Below are 20,440 nucleotides of genomic sequence, written 5' to 3' on the forward strand. Positions count from 1 at the left end.
TATATATATATAACAATTGGTAATATAAGGATTTAATTGATATATATTAATATATAAAAACTATTTATATATACACACAAGTACATAAATATACATACACACATTTTTTTATTAGTATTTAAAAAAAAAAAAGATTTTATATATATATATATATATATATACTTAATGCACTTGTTAAAAGGAATCAAAAGTTTTGACAATTACTAATATTACCTAATTTGATATTATATAAAAAAAAAATTAAATATATATATACACACACTTTTTTTTATTCAGTATTTTAAAGCCAAAGGTTTTGAGTTTTAATGACAAAAAAAATCCTAATATTACCTAATTTGATTCTAAATTAACCAAAAAAAGTGTCTTTTTCAAATGATATATATTTAATGCACTATATATAATCTGACTGTGTTTGTAGTGATTTGTTTTTCTGCTGATTAAGGGAGAATACACAATGACTTCACCTTATAAATGCAGCACGATCAACACAGGCACTATTTGTAAAATTAGCCACCCAAAATTAACGAGAAATGAGTACTGGATTTCATTTAGCAAATATGATGCAGGACGTGTTATTATGTGGTTGTGTTATAAAAACCAAAATAATAATGACATGCTTTTTATGCACTTAAACAACTGTAATTGTTCTAAATGTAGAAAGACACTACATTAATATAATGCACCATTCAAACAGACATTTAAAGACCTGAAATTGTAACTTTGCACTTTAATTCAACTATATATAAATGCTGTACATTAATAAGTTATAAACCCTGTCGGCTTTGGATACAGATATAGTTTGAGCTCTATTCAGCCACTGCTTTCTGTTTACTCTTCTTCTCTTTGAGTTTGGCCGGTTCGGCCGTCTCCTCTACCTCATCCTCATCCTCTGGCTCTCCGGGAGGGACTGTAGGGGGAGACGGGGCGCTGCTCACATCTGCCTCGGGCTCTGGAGGGAAAGACGGAGCGTTAGGACATACTGATCTGTGTAAATGACATGAAGAAGTTAACGGGTTGACAAGTTGTGCACCTGCGGTGATCTGCATGCTCTTGCTGTAGCCTGCGGCTGAAGACATTGCCTGACCCAGTGCCTGGTTGGTGCCCAGGGGCTGCTGGGAGGTGCTTGGTTTGCTGGAGGACGACCGCTGGCTGTTCTTGCCGTCTTTGCCCTGTTTGCTCCAGTACAGGTTCTCGCCTGCCTGTAGAGCGACACCCAATTTCTGAGCCATTTCTACCATCTGTGTGAGAAAGAGATTTACTATTATTTTTCAATTTATAAATTCTGAGACTGATATAATGAGGAAGAACAGATGAATAAAATAAACACATAATATATATATATATATATATATATATATACAGGGGTTGGACAATGAAACTGAAACACTGGCCAATATAGTGTTGGAGGTTTCATGGATATGTTTGCACAGCCTGGTGGCCTATCTTCACTGATTGCACACTGCACCAGTAAGAGCAGAGAGTGAAGGTTGACTATGTGCACCCAATGGATCAAACATTGTACCCTGAAAGTAGTGCCTTGTATCAGGATGATAATGCACCAATACACACAACAAGGCTGGTGACAGAGTGGTTTGATGAACATGAAAGTGAAGATGAACATCTCCCATGGCCTGCACAGTCACCAGATCTGAATATTATTGAGGGATGTTTTGGAACAGCGAGTTAGGAAAAGTTTTCCCTACGCCAGCATCACGTAGTGACCTGGCCACTTTTTTTTTTTTTTGCAAGAGGAGAATAGCTTAAAATCCTTCTGGCTACTGTGCAGGACTTATATTTGTCATTCCCAGGATGAAATGATGCTGCATTGGGCACAAAAAGGCTCAACAACGTACTAATTGTTTTTAAAAAAACAGGTGTTTCAGTTTTATTGTCCAACCCCTGTATATATATAGAGAGAGAGAGAGATTTCTTAATTTTTTGTTTACACTTCATTACATTTCATTTAATTTCATTCTAAAACATTAAAAAAAAATAAATAAATAAAATAGTTTTAGAACCAATCTTTATAATATAATAAGTATGTTTTCTTACAAATTCCCATTATAATAAATGCAAATTTATAAAAAAAAGAAAGATTTATATATTATTTAAATGGTAAAGAATGCATACATCATGATATTTATTATACTGATTTTATTTTTTAAAAAGTAATTGTTTTCACACACACATTGTGCATTAAAATATTTAAAAATTATACAAAAAAGTTTTTTTTATTTTGGAGTTTTTGGAGGCTTAATGATTGACAGATTTGTTGATTTAATAAAGTTTGTAAGGATTATCAGCTTTAATGCTCTCATCAAAATAACAAAATCAGTTAGCAATGTCAAAAGATTCAGTTATAATGACAAAAAGTATTCAAAATGTATAATTTAACTGTAATAAAAATTTGTATACTTTTTATGCACAAAAGCTCGTGTAGCACAGGCTCTGGGATGCGTGTTCATGTACTATTGAATCACGTCGAAAGGTCAGGCTGAACGTAGTCGGAACTACAGACTCAGTGTTTACAAAGTGAACGCGCAAAAACTAAGAAAGTGCAAGTAAGTCAAACGCTGTTTACAAACAAAAAGGTACAACGATGTTGGACGATTCTGAAGTTGTAGGAGAAAATAACATGGAGTTTTTCAACATACTCTACCTTTTTGAGCCGGAGTACATAGACGATAAACTTAGACGTGATTCGTAGTAGTGATGGGAAGTTCGGATCATTTTACCGACTCAGACCTTTGAGTCTCATTCAGCAAAATGAATAAATCTTTTTTTCAAGTCATTTCATTCGTTTTAGCAAAATCAGCATCACGTGACAGCCCCATAAGATGAACAAATGACTCGAAAAACCCAAAGACTCAAAACAGGTGAACTAATTCCAGTACAGAACCTAATAGGATGTTGCTCATGCGCGACTGAACGAATCACTCCACGAGACGACTCGTTTTTCCTGAGTCACATTAAAGATTCGTTCAAAATGAACGAATCGTTCAAGAACGTGCATCTCAGAGCCTGTGCTACACGAGCTTTTGTGCTTAAAAAGTATACAAATTTTTATTTTTCAAAAACAATGACCGGTCGTTTCGCTAGATAAGACCCTTCTCCCTCGGCTGGGATCATTTTGAGCCTTTTGAAGCTGCATTTAAACTACATTTTGATAGTTCAAATTCGGGGGACCAATGAAGTCCATTATATGGAGAAAAATCCTGAAATGTTTTCTCAAAAACCATCATTTCTTTACGACTGAAGAAAGAAATACATGAACATCTTGGATGACAAGGGGGTGAGTAAATTATTTGTAAATCGTTGTTCTGGAAGTGGACTTCTCCATTAATGTCTGAATGTGCAGATTTTGGTCAGAATAAGACTAGGGTTCAGTACCTCTGGGTCAAACTCAGTGTTGCTGTTATTCTCGACCTGAGTGTTGACTTTTCTCTCCATCTCCTGAAACTGCAGCAGGGCTGTCTTCTTATCACCCTGATTATACAGGAAAACCGCAAAATTCAAATTCACCAGCGGGTTTGACCTGCAACACAAAATTCACTCATTTAAACTCAGCTGGTTCTGTAACATCATAGATTTACCAGCAGAGGTGAGGGTGTGAAAAACATACTCATCCAGCTGAACCGCCTGCTCGTAAGACCTGCGGGCGTTATCCGCGTCATCCAGATTGGTCAGGGCAACTAATGAGGGCCAAAGCACAAATAACAATCCAATTAAAAAAAACTGTTCCAATACTGATTCTCACATTTACACCTACAACTAATACAAATAATTACATTTTATTTATTAAAAATATAAAAATCACATTGTTTTTTAATGTAATTTTTTTTTTTACATTAAATAAATAGCAAAGTAGTTTCCTGTATAAAAAAAATATTTCATTTAATATATTATATTTTTTTAAATAAAATAAATTTTATTTTAGAATTAACTTGAAATAAAAATAATGCATTACTATAAGTAAAGTAACACAGTATTTAATTCTTTTATTTAAATAAAAAGCAAAAGTAGTAAACATTTAGCTTACTACCAAAATATTTCAGACAGCAGGAGTTGTCATTAATTAATATGTGGTATATTTACCAGCCAGAAGCATGTAGTTTACTCACACATGGACAAATGTAATATTTAATATTTTTTTAAAATATATTATCTGTGTTTTTAAGTGTTATTAATTGTTTTTTATTTTTAATTATATTTAATAAAAAAATCATATAGCATTTTTTTTATAAAGTAACACTTTATTTATTCATTTATTTATTTTAATTCAGTAAAAAGTAGAACTCATTAACTGTCTAAAATGTATTATCTATTTTAGTATGTTTTTACATTTTAAAATGTACATATTCAAATATCATACTGCATTATTTTACTATTATTGCATTATTATATTATTTTAGCATATTAAAATAAATTAAAGTACATTCAAATAATTTTTTTAATTAAATAAATAGTAAAAGTGGAACACATTACCTGTTTAAAAACATTTTGGACTATTTCAATAGTAGTGTAATTAATTTGTGAAATATTTACCACCCAGAGTCTGTAATATTTAATATTTTATTTAAAATATATTATCTGTGTTTTAAGTGTTTTTTATTGTTTTTATTTTTAAATACATTTAATAAAAAATATCATATTGCATCTTTTTTATTATAAAGTAACACTTTATTCATTCATTTTAATTCAGTAAAAAGTAGAACACATTATCTGTTTTAAAAAAATCTATTTTACCATATCAGTTTGAAATATATTTAAAATGTATGATCTTTTTTAGTATGTTTTTTAATTTTAAAATATATTTGATAAAAATATCCTACTGCATTATTTTACTGTTATTGCATTATTATATTATTTTAGCATATTAAAATAAATTAAAGTACATTAAAATATATTTTTTAAATTAAATAAATAGTAAAAGTGTAACACATTACCTTTTTAAAAACATTTTTGGACCATTTCAATAGTAGCGTGATTCATTTGTGAAATATTTACCAGCCAGCAGCATGTAGAGTTTGCTCGCGCTTGGACAATTTTAATATTTTATTTAAATTATATTATCCGTCTTTATTATTGTTTTTTTTTAAAGTGTTTTTATTGTTTTCATTTTTACATTTTTAATAATCAAAATATAATATTGCATTATTATTTTTATGTAAAGTAACACATTATTTTTTATTTCAATTGAATTAAAAGCTTAAGCAGAGCCTAAAACTATTTCAGACTAGTGGTCTTTCATTTTATTTACCAGCCAGTAGCATGTAGAGTTCGCTCATGCGCGGCCGCAGGTTGATGGCGGCGCTCAGGAAGTGGAAAGCTGATGCGTATTGCTGCATGGTGAGATGAACCAAACCCAGATTATACAGGATCTTCCAATCAAATGGAGACAGATAGTTTGCTCTCTTCAGACAGCTGATGGCCTGCAAGAGAGGAGCAGGGAGGCGAAAAGGTATAAAACGGGTAAAAAGAAAAGTGCCGAATATTCTCGTGACAGTCTGTAACTCACAGCCACGTATTTCTTTTTTCCAAAGAAACACATCCCGATGTTATTCCAGAGTGGGGGGCTCTCAGGGACAGAATACGCCGCCACACGGTACTTATTCATGGCCACGTCATAATCTCCATGAGTCTGCATCATACTGCCGGCCGCGAGGATGGCCTGAACAGACACAAACTTAATGTTAATGACACTTCAAGTTAGTAAAAGTGCTAAAAATGAAACTCTATCCCACTTTGAAGTTATTGGGGTCGTATGTCAGAGCGTTTCCGAGGTGCTCAAAGGCTTTCTGGTATTTCCCAAGCTAAGGAGAAAAGACAAAAGAAGACAAAAGTGAACAAATACACTAAAAACAGATCAGTTTTATAGTATTTGTACATTAGACCGCATATATACATCAACTTTCTTGAGTAAATGTGAGTGCTGTCTGCCCATGGATATGCAGTTCCTCAGCTGTTCTGTGTGTGTGTGTGTTTTGTTTTTAGCATGTTGATATGCAGTTTTAGTTGTTCTGGGTGGTTGCTAGGGGTTTAACCTCTAACCTTCAATGAAAATCTTTGGGAATTGGCCATTTTATCATCCAACAGACCGAAAAATTAAGTCTGATCTTTTAGAAAAGAAATATCTTTTTTTAATAATTTTTTTTTTTTGTTTGTTTTTTTTGTTTTTTTTTTTTAAGTTGTAGGGTTTGGAGTTTGTTCAAATCTGAATGTGAATATTACTCATAAAAATAAGAGTACTAGTGAAAATACCTAAGCAACCCAACTAATCACATTTACTGTGTTTGAAATTAAATGTAATGTATTTATTTATTAATTTATACATTTTTATGAATTAATAAATTGCTAGTTTTTCATTATCATTTAATTAATAATTAATATGTGTTTAGTTGTATTAATTTATGTATTAATTAAATTACATTCAATTACATTTTTTAATGATTTAATAAATTAGTAGCTTGCTTCCAGTTTAGGAAACCCTGCTACAATGCAAAAAAAAAAAAAAAAAAAAAAAATACTACATATATATATATATAAATATAAATAAATATAAAATAAATATAAATATAAAAGTTTGGAAACACCCCTGGCAAAGTGTGGTTTTGGACGATATCAGCATAAATCCTTATCATTTTTTGGTGCAAATACATTAAAGTAAGTTGACATTTTTAAGACTAGCAATAATAATTTTTATTTTGATTACATAATAATGGCAATATATACATGCCCCTTTGCCAGCTGTGATGCCTGGTTACTGGTTTAAACTTGGCCCAGGTTTTTAAAAGATTTTTGGGTCATTTTAGGCCCAGATTATGCAGAGCTGTAATAGTTGCTAATAGTGGATATTCTGATGAATCGAAAATGTAAGTTTTTTCTATGTATAAACTGTTTATGTAATAAAATATGTTTTGCAGTGCAAAATTATCACAAATTAAAAAGGATTCATGCCAATATTGTCCAAAACCCCACTTTTCCATAGTGTTTCCAAACTTTTTGGAGAACAGTGTATATTTATTATTTATTTATTTATTCTTCTAATCTGAATTTGATCGCAAGGAGCATTTGTGAATATATCTAAGCAACCTCACAAATCACCATCTGTTTTACTGGTTTTGCTTTAACACTGTATGTATGACAGTGTAGATGGATGTTGCTGCGGTGACTGTAATGAACATGTCACTCACCTGCATGTACAGCAGTCCCAGTGTAGTCAACAGCTCTGTGTTCTCTGGAGAAAATCTGACACAAACAGCAATAACAGTAAATTATTTCAAAATCAAAATGGATAAATTACAAATTATGTTTTCCATAAAGAAAACTAAACCTGTTTTCAAGACCTTTTATATATTCCGACATTATCTTCCTGACAATTATGTCTTGTTTGCTATTTGGATCCATCATTACTAAGCAATGCAGGGATTCCTACTTTTTTTTTGTCACACTCTGTCCTAAAATATTTACTTGAGGTACCCTTAAGATTTACCCTAGGTTAAATTTCAAAATAGTCACACATTTTTTATTTCTTAATATGATTTTATTTTGATTAAAATTAAGCATTATTACAGTATAATATAAATAATAATATTTTAATGTATATGACTGAATTAATTATTTAATTGTGTAATATTTACAAAATATTTATTACATTTTAATTCAAAATGTAATTTAATTTAAATGAATTTAATTTTTGTTGTTGTTTTTGCGTTAAGGTTTTATTAAGAAATAAGAAATTATATTTTGCTTTAAGATAATGTCTTTTTTTTTTTAAGAGTATTCGCATACTGACATTTTTTTTTTTATTCTATTATTTTGATTAAAATTAAGCATTATTACAGTATAATCTATATAATGATATTTTAATGTATAGGATTGAATTAATTATTATTTTTTTTAATATTTACAAAATTTATTTTTATTTTATTTATTTATTTATTTATTTTTTTGCGTTAAGGTTTCCCAAACAAAAGAAATAAGAAATTATATTTCGCTTTAAGATAATGAAGTCTTTTTATTTTTAAGGAGTTTTTGCATTCTGACAATTTTTATTATTATTATATAATTTTGATTCAAATGAAGCATTATTACAGCATAATATAAATAATATTTTAATGTATATGACTGAATTAATGATGTAACATTTACAAAACATTTATTTCATTTTAATTCAAAATGTAATTTAATTTAATTTAATGTTTTTTTTTTTTTTTTGCATTAAGGCTTCCAAAACATAAGAAATAAGAAATTATATTTTGCTTTAAGATAATGAAGCCTATTTTTAAGAGTTTTTGCATTCTGGCATTTTTAAAATTACTATTATTATATTATTTTGAATAAAATTAAGCATTATTACAGTATAATATAAAAAAGTAATATTTTAATGTAGATTTTATTAAATAATAGATTTTTATCAACTCACAAACTCCATTTCGTCTGTCTTTGTACACGATGTAACTACAGAAGAGTCAAGTTTTAAATAGGAAAAATATCGAAACTCTTTGGTCATTTTTGAGCGAGATGCTAAAGTCTAATCGGATTCGACGATCTATGCAAAGCTATGCTAAAAGTGCTACCGCCAGACCCGGAGATCGGCTGAATGGATTCGAAAACGGTAAAGCTCAACTGTTTAACTCTAGGGGAGTTGGAAAATGAGCCTTTGTTCAAAAAAAGTGGAGTGTTCCTTTAAAGCATTACACGTCAATTGACCAATCAGATTTTAGATGCTTTAAATCTTTTAGATCTCAGCTTACTGTAAGCTGATTTCAAAGGTAGTTAAATCTACGATTATATAGCATATTGATTCAAAAAGACGTCCCGTATCAAACTGCAGCAGGAGACACAGAGATGCCACACATGAGAGTGATGAAAGCAGCGAAAGCAGGCCTTTTCTCGGGTCTCAGACTTCTCCGTCACGTGCACTTTTGAGCCGCTCATGCCAGCAGCGGGCTGTTATTAATTCATGCTGGCTGTGAGGCACATCTTCCCGCTATTGCGAGGTGAAGCGGGTGGAAAAGTGGGAGCTCTGAAAGCTCCTCTCATTACGGCGCGTCCCACTGCTGCATGTTACTAATTCATCAGCTCAGTGGGAGGGCTGCGATAATGAGGAGATCTCAAACACACACACACACACGCATGCGTGTGCGTCGGCTTAAAGCTCCCCGCGGTTCTCTGATATCTGAGCCAGTGTGTGTGTGTGGGTTTGTGTGTGTGGACGAGGGGAGGAGAGTTTTTCCAAGTCATCTCCATTTGTGCTCTCCGGGAAGAGAGGAAAGTCAACAACAGTAATCAAGAGTCATCAAATCGTTGGATTCACGCTGAGAAAAGCAGATTAGTGATTCCTTTTGCACTTTCATTTGTTGAACGTTAAAAAGGTAGCTGACCCAAAAAAACTCTGGCATTATTTATTCACTCACAAGTTGTTCCAAACTCTAAGGACATTCTTTTCTAAATGAGAATATATGGTATGTTTTCTACACTACAAATGTACATGGTCATTGTCAAGCTCTAGAAAATAAAATATTATAAAACATAAGGACCAGTGTGATTTGCCATCACTGACATACCTAACTGATTTGAAGAAATAAAATTTTTTATTTTTTACACAAAAAAATATATTTAAATACAAAAACTGTTGTTATAATTATAATAAATATTGTCAAAAATATATTTAAACTATTTACAAGTAATGTACCTATTTTTGAGAAATATTAATATCCATATAAAATAATAAAATAATAAATGTATGCTTTTATTAAATTAATGAACAATAATACACATTTAATATTACATTATTAATAGTAATTATAATTGTAATTATTATAATAACTATACTGTTGTAATTATTGTACTAAATTTCTTAATTTAATATTTATGTGCTCATATATACATATTTTTGTTAATTCATGAATAAATCATAATTATAAATCACTTTAAATTAATCACATTTATTTATAAATCAATAAATACATCTAATTTATTTATAAATTAATTTTAAAAATAGTAGCATAGAGACAAAATGAAAGGTTAATTAAAAATGAGCCTAAAATATATATATATATATATATATACATATAAATTATTATAATACATATAATGTCAAATATACATTGTAATTATTGTACTGAATTTCCTAATTTAATTTATGTGCTCATATATACATATTTTTGTTTATGAATGAATTAGAATTATAAATTATTTATAAATTAATTATATTTATTTAAATTATTTTTAAATCAATAAATACATTTATAAATTAACTTTAAAAATAATAGCAGAGAGACAAAATGTTAGGTTAATTAAAAACAACACTTTAAAAAGTATAAATATATATGCTTATATACTTTTTTTAATTTATTAAAATAATTCAACTACCAAGCAAGTAACTACTTAAATTTTGGTCTATTATTCATACAAAGCTATGATTTGACTGCAAAGTTATCTTGACTACTATTATGATATATGTGTTTTTGCTTTTGCATCTTTTTGGACCTTGACAGCCGTTGACAGCACTATTGTTGTACGTGAAAGAGCAGCGTAAAGATTCAGCCTACTTTTGTTTCCCAAGAAAGAAAGTCATACGGGTTTCAAACAACATGAGGATGAGTAAATAATGACAGTTTTTGGGTGAACTGCCCCTTTAAGGAGGAAAAAATAACTATTTCAGCAAGTCCTCATATTTTTTTGAGAGCACTTGAAACACAAAGAGAAAAGTAAAAAACGACAAGGTAAAGAGAGAGAAAAAGAAAAGAGAGAGGTTTGAGCGGTCACAGTGAGACAGTAAATGTGATTAATTACAGCTATGAGTGCCTCACTGATCCCAGCATGCCTTGCTGCCTTGGGCGTCTTATCTGCGCTGTGGCAGAGCGACACGCTGAGAGCATCTCCAGGCGTCTGAAGTTGCTCTCTGGCAACAAAACTCTCGTACATCTTTATGCACGTTGTGCGAAACATGACCAAAAATAAAAAGAGAGACGCTCCCTCTGTTGAAATGCTGCATTCTGGGTAAGTCACCCCCCAAAAAAAACACTTCAGACGCTTCAAGAGAATCAAATGTGACTGGTGACAAAACATATGATAAAACATGTTTGGAGGTCCCAGCAGCTTCAGATCCGAATGCCCTCATGATTCACATGAAAGTGATTTTACGATAATGCTTGGTAGCAAAAAAACATAGAGTGTGCATATTAAACATAAAACACACTTTTGAGCAAACATGAATGTGGCGGCTTCACCAAACTTTAGTGTCTCTGCATGCTCTTGGTGAATATAAACTAGTCTGAGAAACATGATGGTTTGGCAAACAGTATTAAATATTTGTAAAGATGTGTATTGAGACATACTCCACAGCGCTCTTGTAGACGTCGATGGCTTTCTCTGTGTCGCCCTGCAGTAAGTGGATTTTTCCCAGCATTGTGTAGGTCAGATCGTGTTTATTCAGCTGTAACGCCAAGTTTAACTGATCTTCGGCCTGAAGAAAGAGCGAAAACATGTTTAACACAACATCAGCTGAGGATATGTGAATTAGATTATCCAAAATAAATGATTGAACAAAAGATTGTTTGTTGCCAAATCTGAAATCTTTCATACAGCCAATAAACCAAAAGAAAGAATGTTAAAAAATGTATGTACTACAGTAATACGGTAAATACTGCTAAAACATGACTGACCGCTAGCTGCACTTACACTCTTAAATTCTTTGGTGTAGATATAGCAAACGCCCAGATTATGGCTGATTTCCTGCAGGTAAAAATAATCACACATTAATATTTCACAGGCATCTCATTTGTTTACTGTCAAACTAAAGTACAGGTGGGGGTAAAGCTCTCTCCATGGTTTCTGCAGGTTTTTATGAGGGTACATTTAAAACTAAGACAAACTAAAGAAAATTTAAGGTAAAAAAAAAGAAGGAAAAACAATATAGCAATATGTTCAAGTTTTACTTTCACTTTCAAATTAGCAGCAATTCAGCATCTAGCAATTGTTTGTTTTTAGTTAGTTACAGTTTTCCATCTTTTTCTCGCTTTCCATCAGTAAAAGCGCCGTGCACATTTTACTTTCACTTTCAAATTAGCGCAATTCTGCGTTAAGCAGTTGTTCGTTTTTAGTTCCCTCTTTTCTTCACTTTCCTTCAGTTTTAAGTAGCTTCTAAAAGCGTTAACATAACGTAACAAAGTTTTATTAACAAAAACAATAAAAATACACCATGTTATATGCCTAATATAAAATAATAACTTGCACAAAATTTAAATAGGTATACAAAACTGAAAATCAGTAAACACTGTGTAACCAAATAAATAAGAAACGCTTATTAGCAAAACGAATAAGAATGCTTGGAAGCACGGCATACAACTTGATGTAATATATATTAAAAAAAATTTAGTTTAAATAAAAAAAATCTGCAAACACTGTGAAACCAAATAAATATGAAACTTCCACTATCACCTTGAATTAATGACAGGCTTTTCAAAATCCAAAGTATTTCTAAAACAGATGCTTTTGCATTTCGTTTTGAAACTCTTCCACAATGTTCAAAACGACAAGTTCTTTGGGTGACTGACAGATGAAGCAGCACATACCGTCATCTATGCATATTGTTTAAAGAATATTGAAGCGACCAAAGCCATGTAGCAGAGAAATTACACTTTAGCTTCACTTCAAAATGAAACACATGAGTAAACAAATGAATTTAAGACTTTCAGCTCTGATTTAAGACCTTTTCATAATTTTCAAATATAAACTTTAACTCCTAACTTAACAATTAAAATAAATAAAAAATTACAGAAAAAAAGTATAAACCCTAACCCTGAACATAACTATAAATAAATTATAATAATTAAAATTACTAAATAAAAAACAATAGATCAATACAATAAAATACCCAGAATAGCATAGAATTTACCAGTAAAATATAATAAATAAATAAACAAAATATACAAAAATAAACTTAACTTTAAATAGATAAATAAACAGAATATACAAACATATAAACTATTTAAATAAACCATTTTAAACATACTATTTAAATAAATAAAAACTTGATCCTAACTTAACCAGTTAAATAAATATGTATATATACAGCTGTGTAAAGAAATTTCCACATATTATGGGGCTGAAACAACATAAGAAGGGCCCTATGAAATCCTTCCCCACCAAATTCCGTTTTTTTTCCATTTGAATTTCTATGGACTCCTTGTTAATGGTTAAGTAAAATTTTATTAATCAAAAAGCATGTCTAACTAAATGAACATTTATTTAATTTATCTTTTAATTAATGAAAATTAAACTTTTTTATTTTGGCAAATTTACTAGAGATTTACTATTAAAATTAAAAGATAGAAGAAATATTGTGATAGCCTTTAAAACTAAAGCTTTATTCATTTTTCAACAGTAGTTGTAGTAGTACTATGTACATTCTACTAAACAATATTATTGTATTGCCAAAAATATTTCTGTCTTCATTTTGATGGGTTGCTGTGAATGCCTTTCACTTTCTGTGTGTATATGACTATAGTTTTACTCATATGAACCGATAAAATGCTCAGGAAGTGACTCTATTAGCAGTTCTGGAGATGTTGTTCGTGTCATTCTGTCCTCATTTAGAGAGACAGCAGATGCTGAAATCAATGTGAACATCATACGTGCTTCAGTATGTGTAATAAACAAAACCGAGCATCTGTGATTTGATTAAATCATCCCAAGTTTGACAAATTCCGTGACATTTTGCGTTAAACTGTGAATTCCATTTTTATAACTGGATTCTGTGATTCCGTCTGCATCATGGAAATAATAGGGCCCTACATAAGGGTGAGAAAATAATGAGAGTATTTTCATTTTTGACTGAACAAACCCTTTAAAGACACACTGATGAGAAATTACTCAGGGATGTTTACTTACCCAGTCTTTCTGATTGAGACGTGCAGCTTCATTATAAACCTCGATAGCAGCTTTGTGCTTGCCTAATAGGAAACTAAACACAGAACACATACCTTCAGCAATTTCCTGTTCAGTTTACACAGATCCAAAGCAGGTTAAATAGACACGCTTGATTTTAAACAATGGTCTTGTCTCGTGTGTGTTTGGGCAGGTGCTTACAGGGATCGTGCCACTTGCTTGAGGTTGTCTGAGCTTTTGGGGTTGAGGATGGCACAACTCTGAAACAACTCCAGAGACTGCTGGATCTTCCCTTCTAACCGCATGATCAGAGCTGCACACACAGATACACTGCAGTTTTTCCACCGGGATAAAACTAGGACACACCGACTATGTTTGGAACAGAAAACTAGTGTACTGCTCACAGCATAGCACAGTTTTTTGTGCAGTGGTTACTACTGTTTAAAAACTAGTATGTGAAACAGTGTTATTTGAGTATCACTGATATACTATTATAGTTTTTGTTAATGTTTTTCATTTTGTTTTCACTTTAATATTAAAGTTTTTTTTTTTTTTTTTTTTGGTTTTTATCATTTTATTTGGCTTTTTATTATTTCTATTTTTATGTTTATAGTCTTTATTAATTATTAGTTGCAGTTTACTTAGTGTTAGTTATTTTAATACTTCAATTTAAACTAAAAGAACATTAGAAATGTTGAAAAATATTTTATTTAATTTCATTAATCTACTTACCATTGATATATTATTAAAGTTTTTGTTAATTTTTTAATTTTTGTTTTATACATTTATAGTCTTTATTAATTATAAAAATTAATTATAATTTTATTCGGCTTGTTTTTATGTTTAGAGTTTTTATTAATTTTTTAATTATTAGTTGCAGTTTATTTAGTTTTAGTTATTTAAATAGTTCAATTTAAACAAGTTTTATGAATTTAAAGTTTTATGAATTATTTTGGTTTTTGCATTTTTTCATTTTATTCAGCTTTTTATCATTTCTATTTATTTCTTTTTGTTAGTTTTTTATACATAGTTATAGTTTTTATTAATTTTTATTTATTAGTTGCAGTTTATTTTAGTAGTTTTAGTAATTGTAACACTTCAATTTAAACTAAAAAAAATTTTAAGTGTTGAAAAATATTTTATTTCATTAATTCTAGCTATCACTGATATACTACTATAGTTTTTGTTAATATTAGTATTTTTTGTTTTCACTTTAATATTAAAGTTTTAGGATTTTTGTTTGGTTTTTCATTTTCATTATAATTCTATTCAGCTTTTTATTATTTCTATTTTTTTAATGTTTATAGATTTTATTAATTTTTATTTATTAGTTGCAGTTTATTTAGTTTTAGTTATTTTAATACTTCAATTTAAACCAAAATAAAATTAGAAATGTTGAAAAATATTTTATTTTATGTGATTAATTCTATTTATCATTGACATACTATTATAGTTTTTTAAATATTTTTAATTGTTGTTTTCACTTTAATATTAAAGTTTTAGGATTTGTTTTGTTTGTTTTTTTGCATTTTTGCAATTTTATTTGGCTTTTTTATTAATTCTGTTTTTCTTTAGTTTTATTAATTTGAATACTCTCATTTACCTAAAAGAAAATTAGAAATGTTGAAAAATATTTTATTTTATTTCATTAATTCTATTTCAAGCAATGATTTTTTTCTTTATGTTTTAGTTGCAGTTAACTATAATGACCCTGATGTAAACCAGTGATTTCAAACATTAATATGTTACAATGTCACATAACTTGACTATGTTGCATGTTTAATTCAGTGGCATCCATTTATTACATATATTACAATATATTTACAATCTTGCACATTTTGGCAACTGTAGTAGGTCATTTTGGGCAACTCATGCATATTGATATTCATAAACGAAGTAGATGTAGCATGCTATTATGCCATTTTGCACATCTGAGACTGACTCAGTCTGACCACTTTCCAGTAATTGAATACAGTTACACTGTTAGAGTTGGTTTACTTTGTACTGACCTTGCACATACACAGCATATTCACACATGCCCTGAGTTTCATGCAGCTGTTCTTTAATAATGGCCTGAAAACAGAAGAAAAACAAATCAGTTAAAATTATTATACACCAACTAAACTATTTCTTTAGGATTTTCTGGTTTTACCTTGCATGTCTCATAATCTTTGCGAATATAATGCAGATGTATAAGCCAGTTTCTCCTTTCCAGGATCGGAAGCTCAGGAGCTGCAGTTAGAAGAAACATACAAAGATTACTCTTTATATGGATGTAACAATGTATAGTGGTGAACAAAAGAGTCTAGACACTTACAACATGCATGAATGTCATTGCAAATGTTGTGGGATGTTATAATATGCACTTTGTTTGAAGTCTCAATGCATGTGTAATGTCAAATGCTTTGAAATATTAGGGCCCTATATGAAATCCGTTTTATTTTTTCCCAAATTCTGTTTTATTTTTTCCAAATTCCGTTTTTTCCGTTTTAATTTTTCTGGATTCTGTTTTTTCCCTTTTTAATTTTCTCAACTCCTTTGTAATGGTTAAATTAAATTTTATTAATCAAAGAGCATGTCTAATTAATTAACTGATACAAGTTCACACCAATTTAATAAAGGTTTAACAAAAATGACATGTTTAGGGCCCTATGAAATGTTTTGTTTTTTCTCACCATGTTTTATTGTTATCAAGCTCTCTGTTTTAGCATGTCTAATTATTTGAATGCATACTTAATTTGTTCAAATTTATTCTTAAAATAGCCTTATGAAAGGTTTTTTTTACTCTCAGAAATTCTGTGTTGTGTATTTAAAATGTTCTGATTATCAAATGAAGGCATAAAACATTAATTTAATTTATCTTTTAATTATTGAAAATTAAGCTAACTTTTTTTGGCAAACAAAGGGGAATTTACTATTAAAATTAAAACATGGAAGAAATGTTGTGTGATTATAGCCTAAAAATAACGTTTGTTTCATTTTAGTAGTAGTAGTAATAGTAGTAATATATATCTGGCACAATATCTTCAAGTTAAACCGGACTTTTATTTTGACGGGTTGCTGTGTCTACCTTTACATTTCTGTGTGTATATGATATAACACTAGTTTTCCTAAAATGGAATGGTCAAATGCTCATGAAGTGACTCTCTGCAGATATTGTTCATGTATTTATGTCCTCATTTAGTGAGACAACAGACGCTGAAATCACAGCAAGCATCACGCGCGCTTCAGTGTGTAGTAAACAAAAGCTTGTCTGCTCCATTCATTAAAACAGAGACACACAGAACATGTAGGATTCACATTTAAATGGTATTTCTACGGCATAATATTTACAGATATTAGTCCATATTGTGGTTTAATTTAAGTGTAATGACCTACTTTTGATTAATTAATTCAAACTTTGACTGTGACATTCCGCGTTATTCAGTAAATTCCGTTTTTATGACTGAATTCTGTGATTCGTATGTAATGCAAGGACATCCAAACATTTTAAAGTGTGACTTGACTGTTTAAAAAACTTTTTAGTTCAGAGACTAAAGAGATGAGCCTTATTCTGGCAGTTTCATCTTTTGTTTCATTAACTGGTCGAATCATGAAAGTGCAAATATCAAAGGCGGCATTGAAAATCTGCAGAAAACAGCTTCTATTTTGGATATGGAGGGCAGACGGGCTTGCTGAGAGCCGCAGCGGTCTCTTGTCGCAGCGGGAGGCCGTGCAAGTCTCCCCATCCCGAATCCAGCGGGCCCCAGAACAAAAGGAGCCTGTCCGCTGCAAACATGAAGCGTCTGCATCTTTCTCCTCTTGCTTACAAGCCCCCTGGCAAAATCTTATCTCAATCCGTTCTATTCCTGGACAGACTTTTCCCTCTGAGCCATAATCCTCTTCACTGGAAAATGGGGACGAAGGGGAAAGCAAAGGCAAACAGCGCCACCCACAGGATGAACAGATACAGTGAAGTCCAAATGCAGTGAGCCATGAAAATGCTTGGTTGCATTGCATTTTAATTCAAACTTAATTTTTACATTATTTGTATTACTACAGGCTCAGAATTCTGAGATTCTCACCTTTCTTTGGACAAGGTTTCTTGAGGTCTGTGGCCACAGGCAGCTGCACATCCTATACAAGGGAAAAAAAATATATATTAACAGAGTCAATCAAATTCTGGGTGCCGATGAATATTAGCCCATTTCTATTTTTATATTTGCATATACCCATACACAACCAGTCAAAAGTCTTTGAACAGTAAGATTTTTAATGTTTTTTAAAGAAGTCTCTTCTGCTCGTCAAGCCTGCATTTATTTGATCCAAAATACAGCAAAAGCAGTAATATTGTGAAATATTTTTACTATTTAAAATAACTGGTTTCTATTTGAATATATTTTAAAATCTAATTTATTTCTGTGATCAAAGCAACATTTTGAGCATCATTACTCCAGTCTTTAGTGTCACATGATCCTTCAGATATCATTCTAATATTCTGATTTGCTGTTCAAGAAACATTTATTATTATTGTTATTATTATTATCAGTATTTAAAACAGTTGAATACTTTTTTTCAGGATTGTTTGATGAATAGAAAGATCCAAAGATCAGCTTTTATCTGAAATAAAAAGCTTTTGTAATGTTATACACTATACCATTCAAAAGTTTGGAGTCAGTATTTTTTTTCAGGGGGAAAGAAAGAATAGAAATGAATACTTTTATTTAGCAAGGATGCTTTAAATTGATAACGACATTTATAATGTTACAAAAATGTCTATTTCAGATTAATGCTGTTCTTCTGAACTTCCTATTCATCAAAGAAACATGATAATAATAAAAAATGTTTTTTTGAGCAGCAAATCAGAATATTATAATGATTTCTGAAGGATCATGACTGGATGCTAAAAATTCAGCTTTGAAATCACAGGAATAAAATACATTTTAAACTATATTCAAATAGAAAGCAGTTATTTTAAATAGTAAAATGTTTCAAAATGTTAATGTTTTTGTTGTACTTCGAATTAAATAAACGCAGGCTTGGTGAGCAGAAGAGACTTCTTTAAAAAACATTAAAAATCTTACTGTTCGAAAACTTCATGGTAGTGTACCTTATAATCTTTAATGCATCCTTTTACAAAAATTCTTTTTTATTATTTTTAATAACAGGAAATCACCTCACTGTTGTACTTTGATAAATAAACGTTGATTGCTGACTAATATTATGCGTTTAATATTTAATATTATGTAATGAGAAATCATAACTTGCTGACATTTTTTTCAATAAAAATCAGAGTGAACACATTTAACAAATACCACCATGATGTATAAATAATTTTCGTTAACATTAATTTACTTTTATTACAGAAATGACAATAGATATTGTGTGCTTAACTGTCAAAAAAAAAAAAAAAATATATGCCAGAATGCAAGAAATCCTAAGGCTCCTAAAATAAACTTGGTTTTCTTAATGTAAAGCTCATTTTCAACCTATTTTGACAGGCTTTGGTGTTTAAGACTACACGAAATGTTAATACACCTTTGTTATTTAAAATCTGTCAGACTGTTTTCTCCTTGCAGACATAACGTTAGTTAATCTGACGAGCAACTAAACAACACAATAACGAAGAACAGCGGTTACAGACTACCATAAACCACCGTTAAGAAGATCGCTGTTTACATTAATGGTATTAAACATCAAGAGTTTTCATGTTTTAACGAAAACAACCATCATTTCTCACCGTTTTCATCGCGTCGTCCGCCATCGCGCCCCTTTCCTCCTCACTTCCGGCGGACGCTTCTGTCACTATGGCAACACCGCGACGTCCGTGAACACGTGGTTTTACACATACAGACTCACTTCAGCTTACAAATGACTGCAAGTGGCAAAGGCTTACATGATGACATAAAAACACCATAATAAAGTCCATTATGTATTTACAGCCATTATATTTTAGAGACACTGAGATTTCTTTATCACTTAAATAATACACTGTGTGCAGAATTATTAGGCATGTTGATATTCTGGTCATATTTTTTTTCCAAACACATTTTACCAATTCCAAACCACATCAGTCTTAATAACTACTGTTAATTTTGTATTTAATCATTTATATGTGATATATAATTGTCAGTGAAGGCTGGAAGTGAAAAACTCCTTATATTCAGGTGTGCATAATTATTAGGCATGTTTTCTTTTACAGATAAAATGAGCCAAAAAAGATATTTAACCCAGACTGAAAAGTCCAAATTATTAAATGCCCATGAGAAGAATGCAATACTAATGTATTAAGAATTTGCAAAGTTAAGGCTTGACCATTGGACAGAGAAATGCTTGTTGAAAAAGACAGGTGGAGAAGAAAAGATGCATGTTAACTGCAAAAGAATTAGGAATTAAGGTGAAGAATTAGGTGTGACACCATCAGGAACCGTTTAGTCTCCAGCGCCGCCATTTTCCAGAACTGCAACCTACCTGGAGTCTTCAGAAGTGCAATGTGTCAGGTTCTCAGAGACTTTGCTTGGTAAAAAATCCTAAAAAATGCCCCTGACTTAATAAGAATAACAAG

The 20,440-nt window shown here is 30.6% G+C and overlaps 1 protein-coding gene across 1 annotated transcript; it reads right to left on the bottom strand.

Moving 5' to 3' along the window:
- Nucleotides 1-320: 320 nt before the first annotated feature.
- Nucleotides 321-19,697, bottom strand: bbs4 (Bardet-Biedl syndrome 4). Its single transcript, XM_051100328.1, has 16 exons — nt 19,616-19,697; nt 17,961-18,012; nt 16,049-16,128; nt 15,906-15,969; nt 14,098-14,209; nt 13,900-13,972; nt 11,689-11,742; nt 11,346-11,473; nt 7,194-7,248; nt 5,745-5,813; nt 5,519-5,671; nt 5,261-5,432; nt 3,623-3,692; nt 3,391-3,535; nt 1,031-1,238; nt 321-949 (listed from the first exon to the last, which is right to left on the bottom strand). Exons 1-16 carry the CDS (start codon nt 19,637-19,639, stop codon nt 807-809), a joined length of 1,602 nt encoding a protein of 533 aa, XP_050956285.1. The 5' UTR covers nt 19,640-19,697; the 3' UTR covers nt 321-806.
- Between the last annotated feature and the right edge of the window lie 743 nt (nt 19,698-20,440).

The sequence above is a fragment of the Labeo rohita genome, chromosome 25, assembly GCF_022985175.1.
Source record: "Labeo rohita strain BAU-BD-2019 chromosome 25, IGBB_LRoh.1.0, whole genome shotgun sequence".
In the NCBI taxonomy this organism is placed as follows: Eukaryota; Metazoa; Chordata; class Actinopteri; order Cypriniformes; family Cyprinidae; genus Labeo; species Labeo rohita.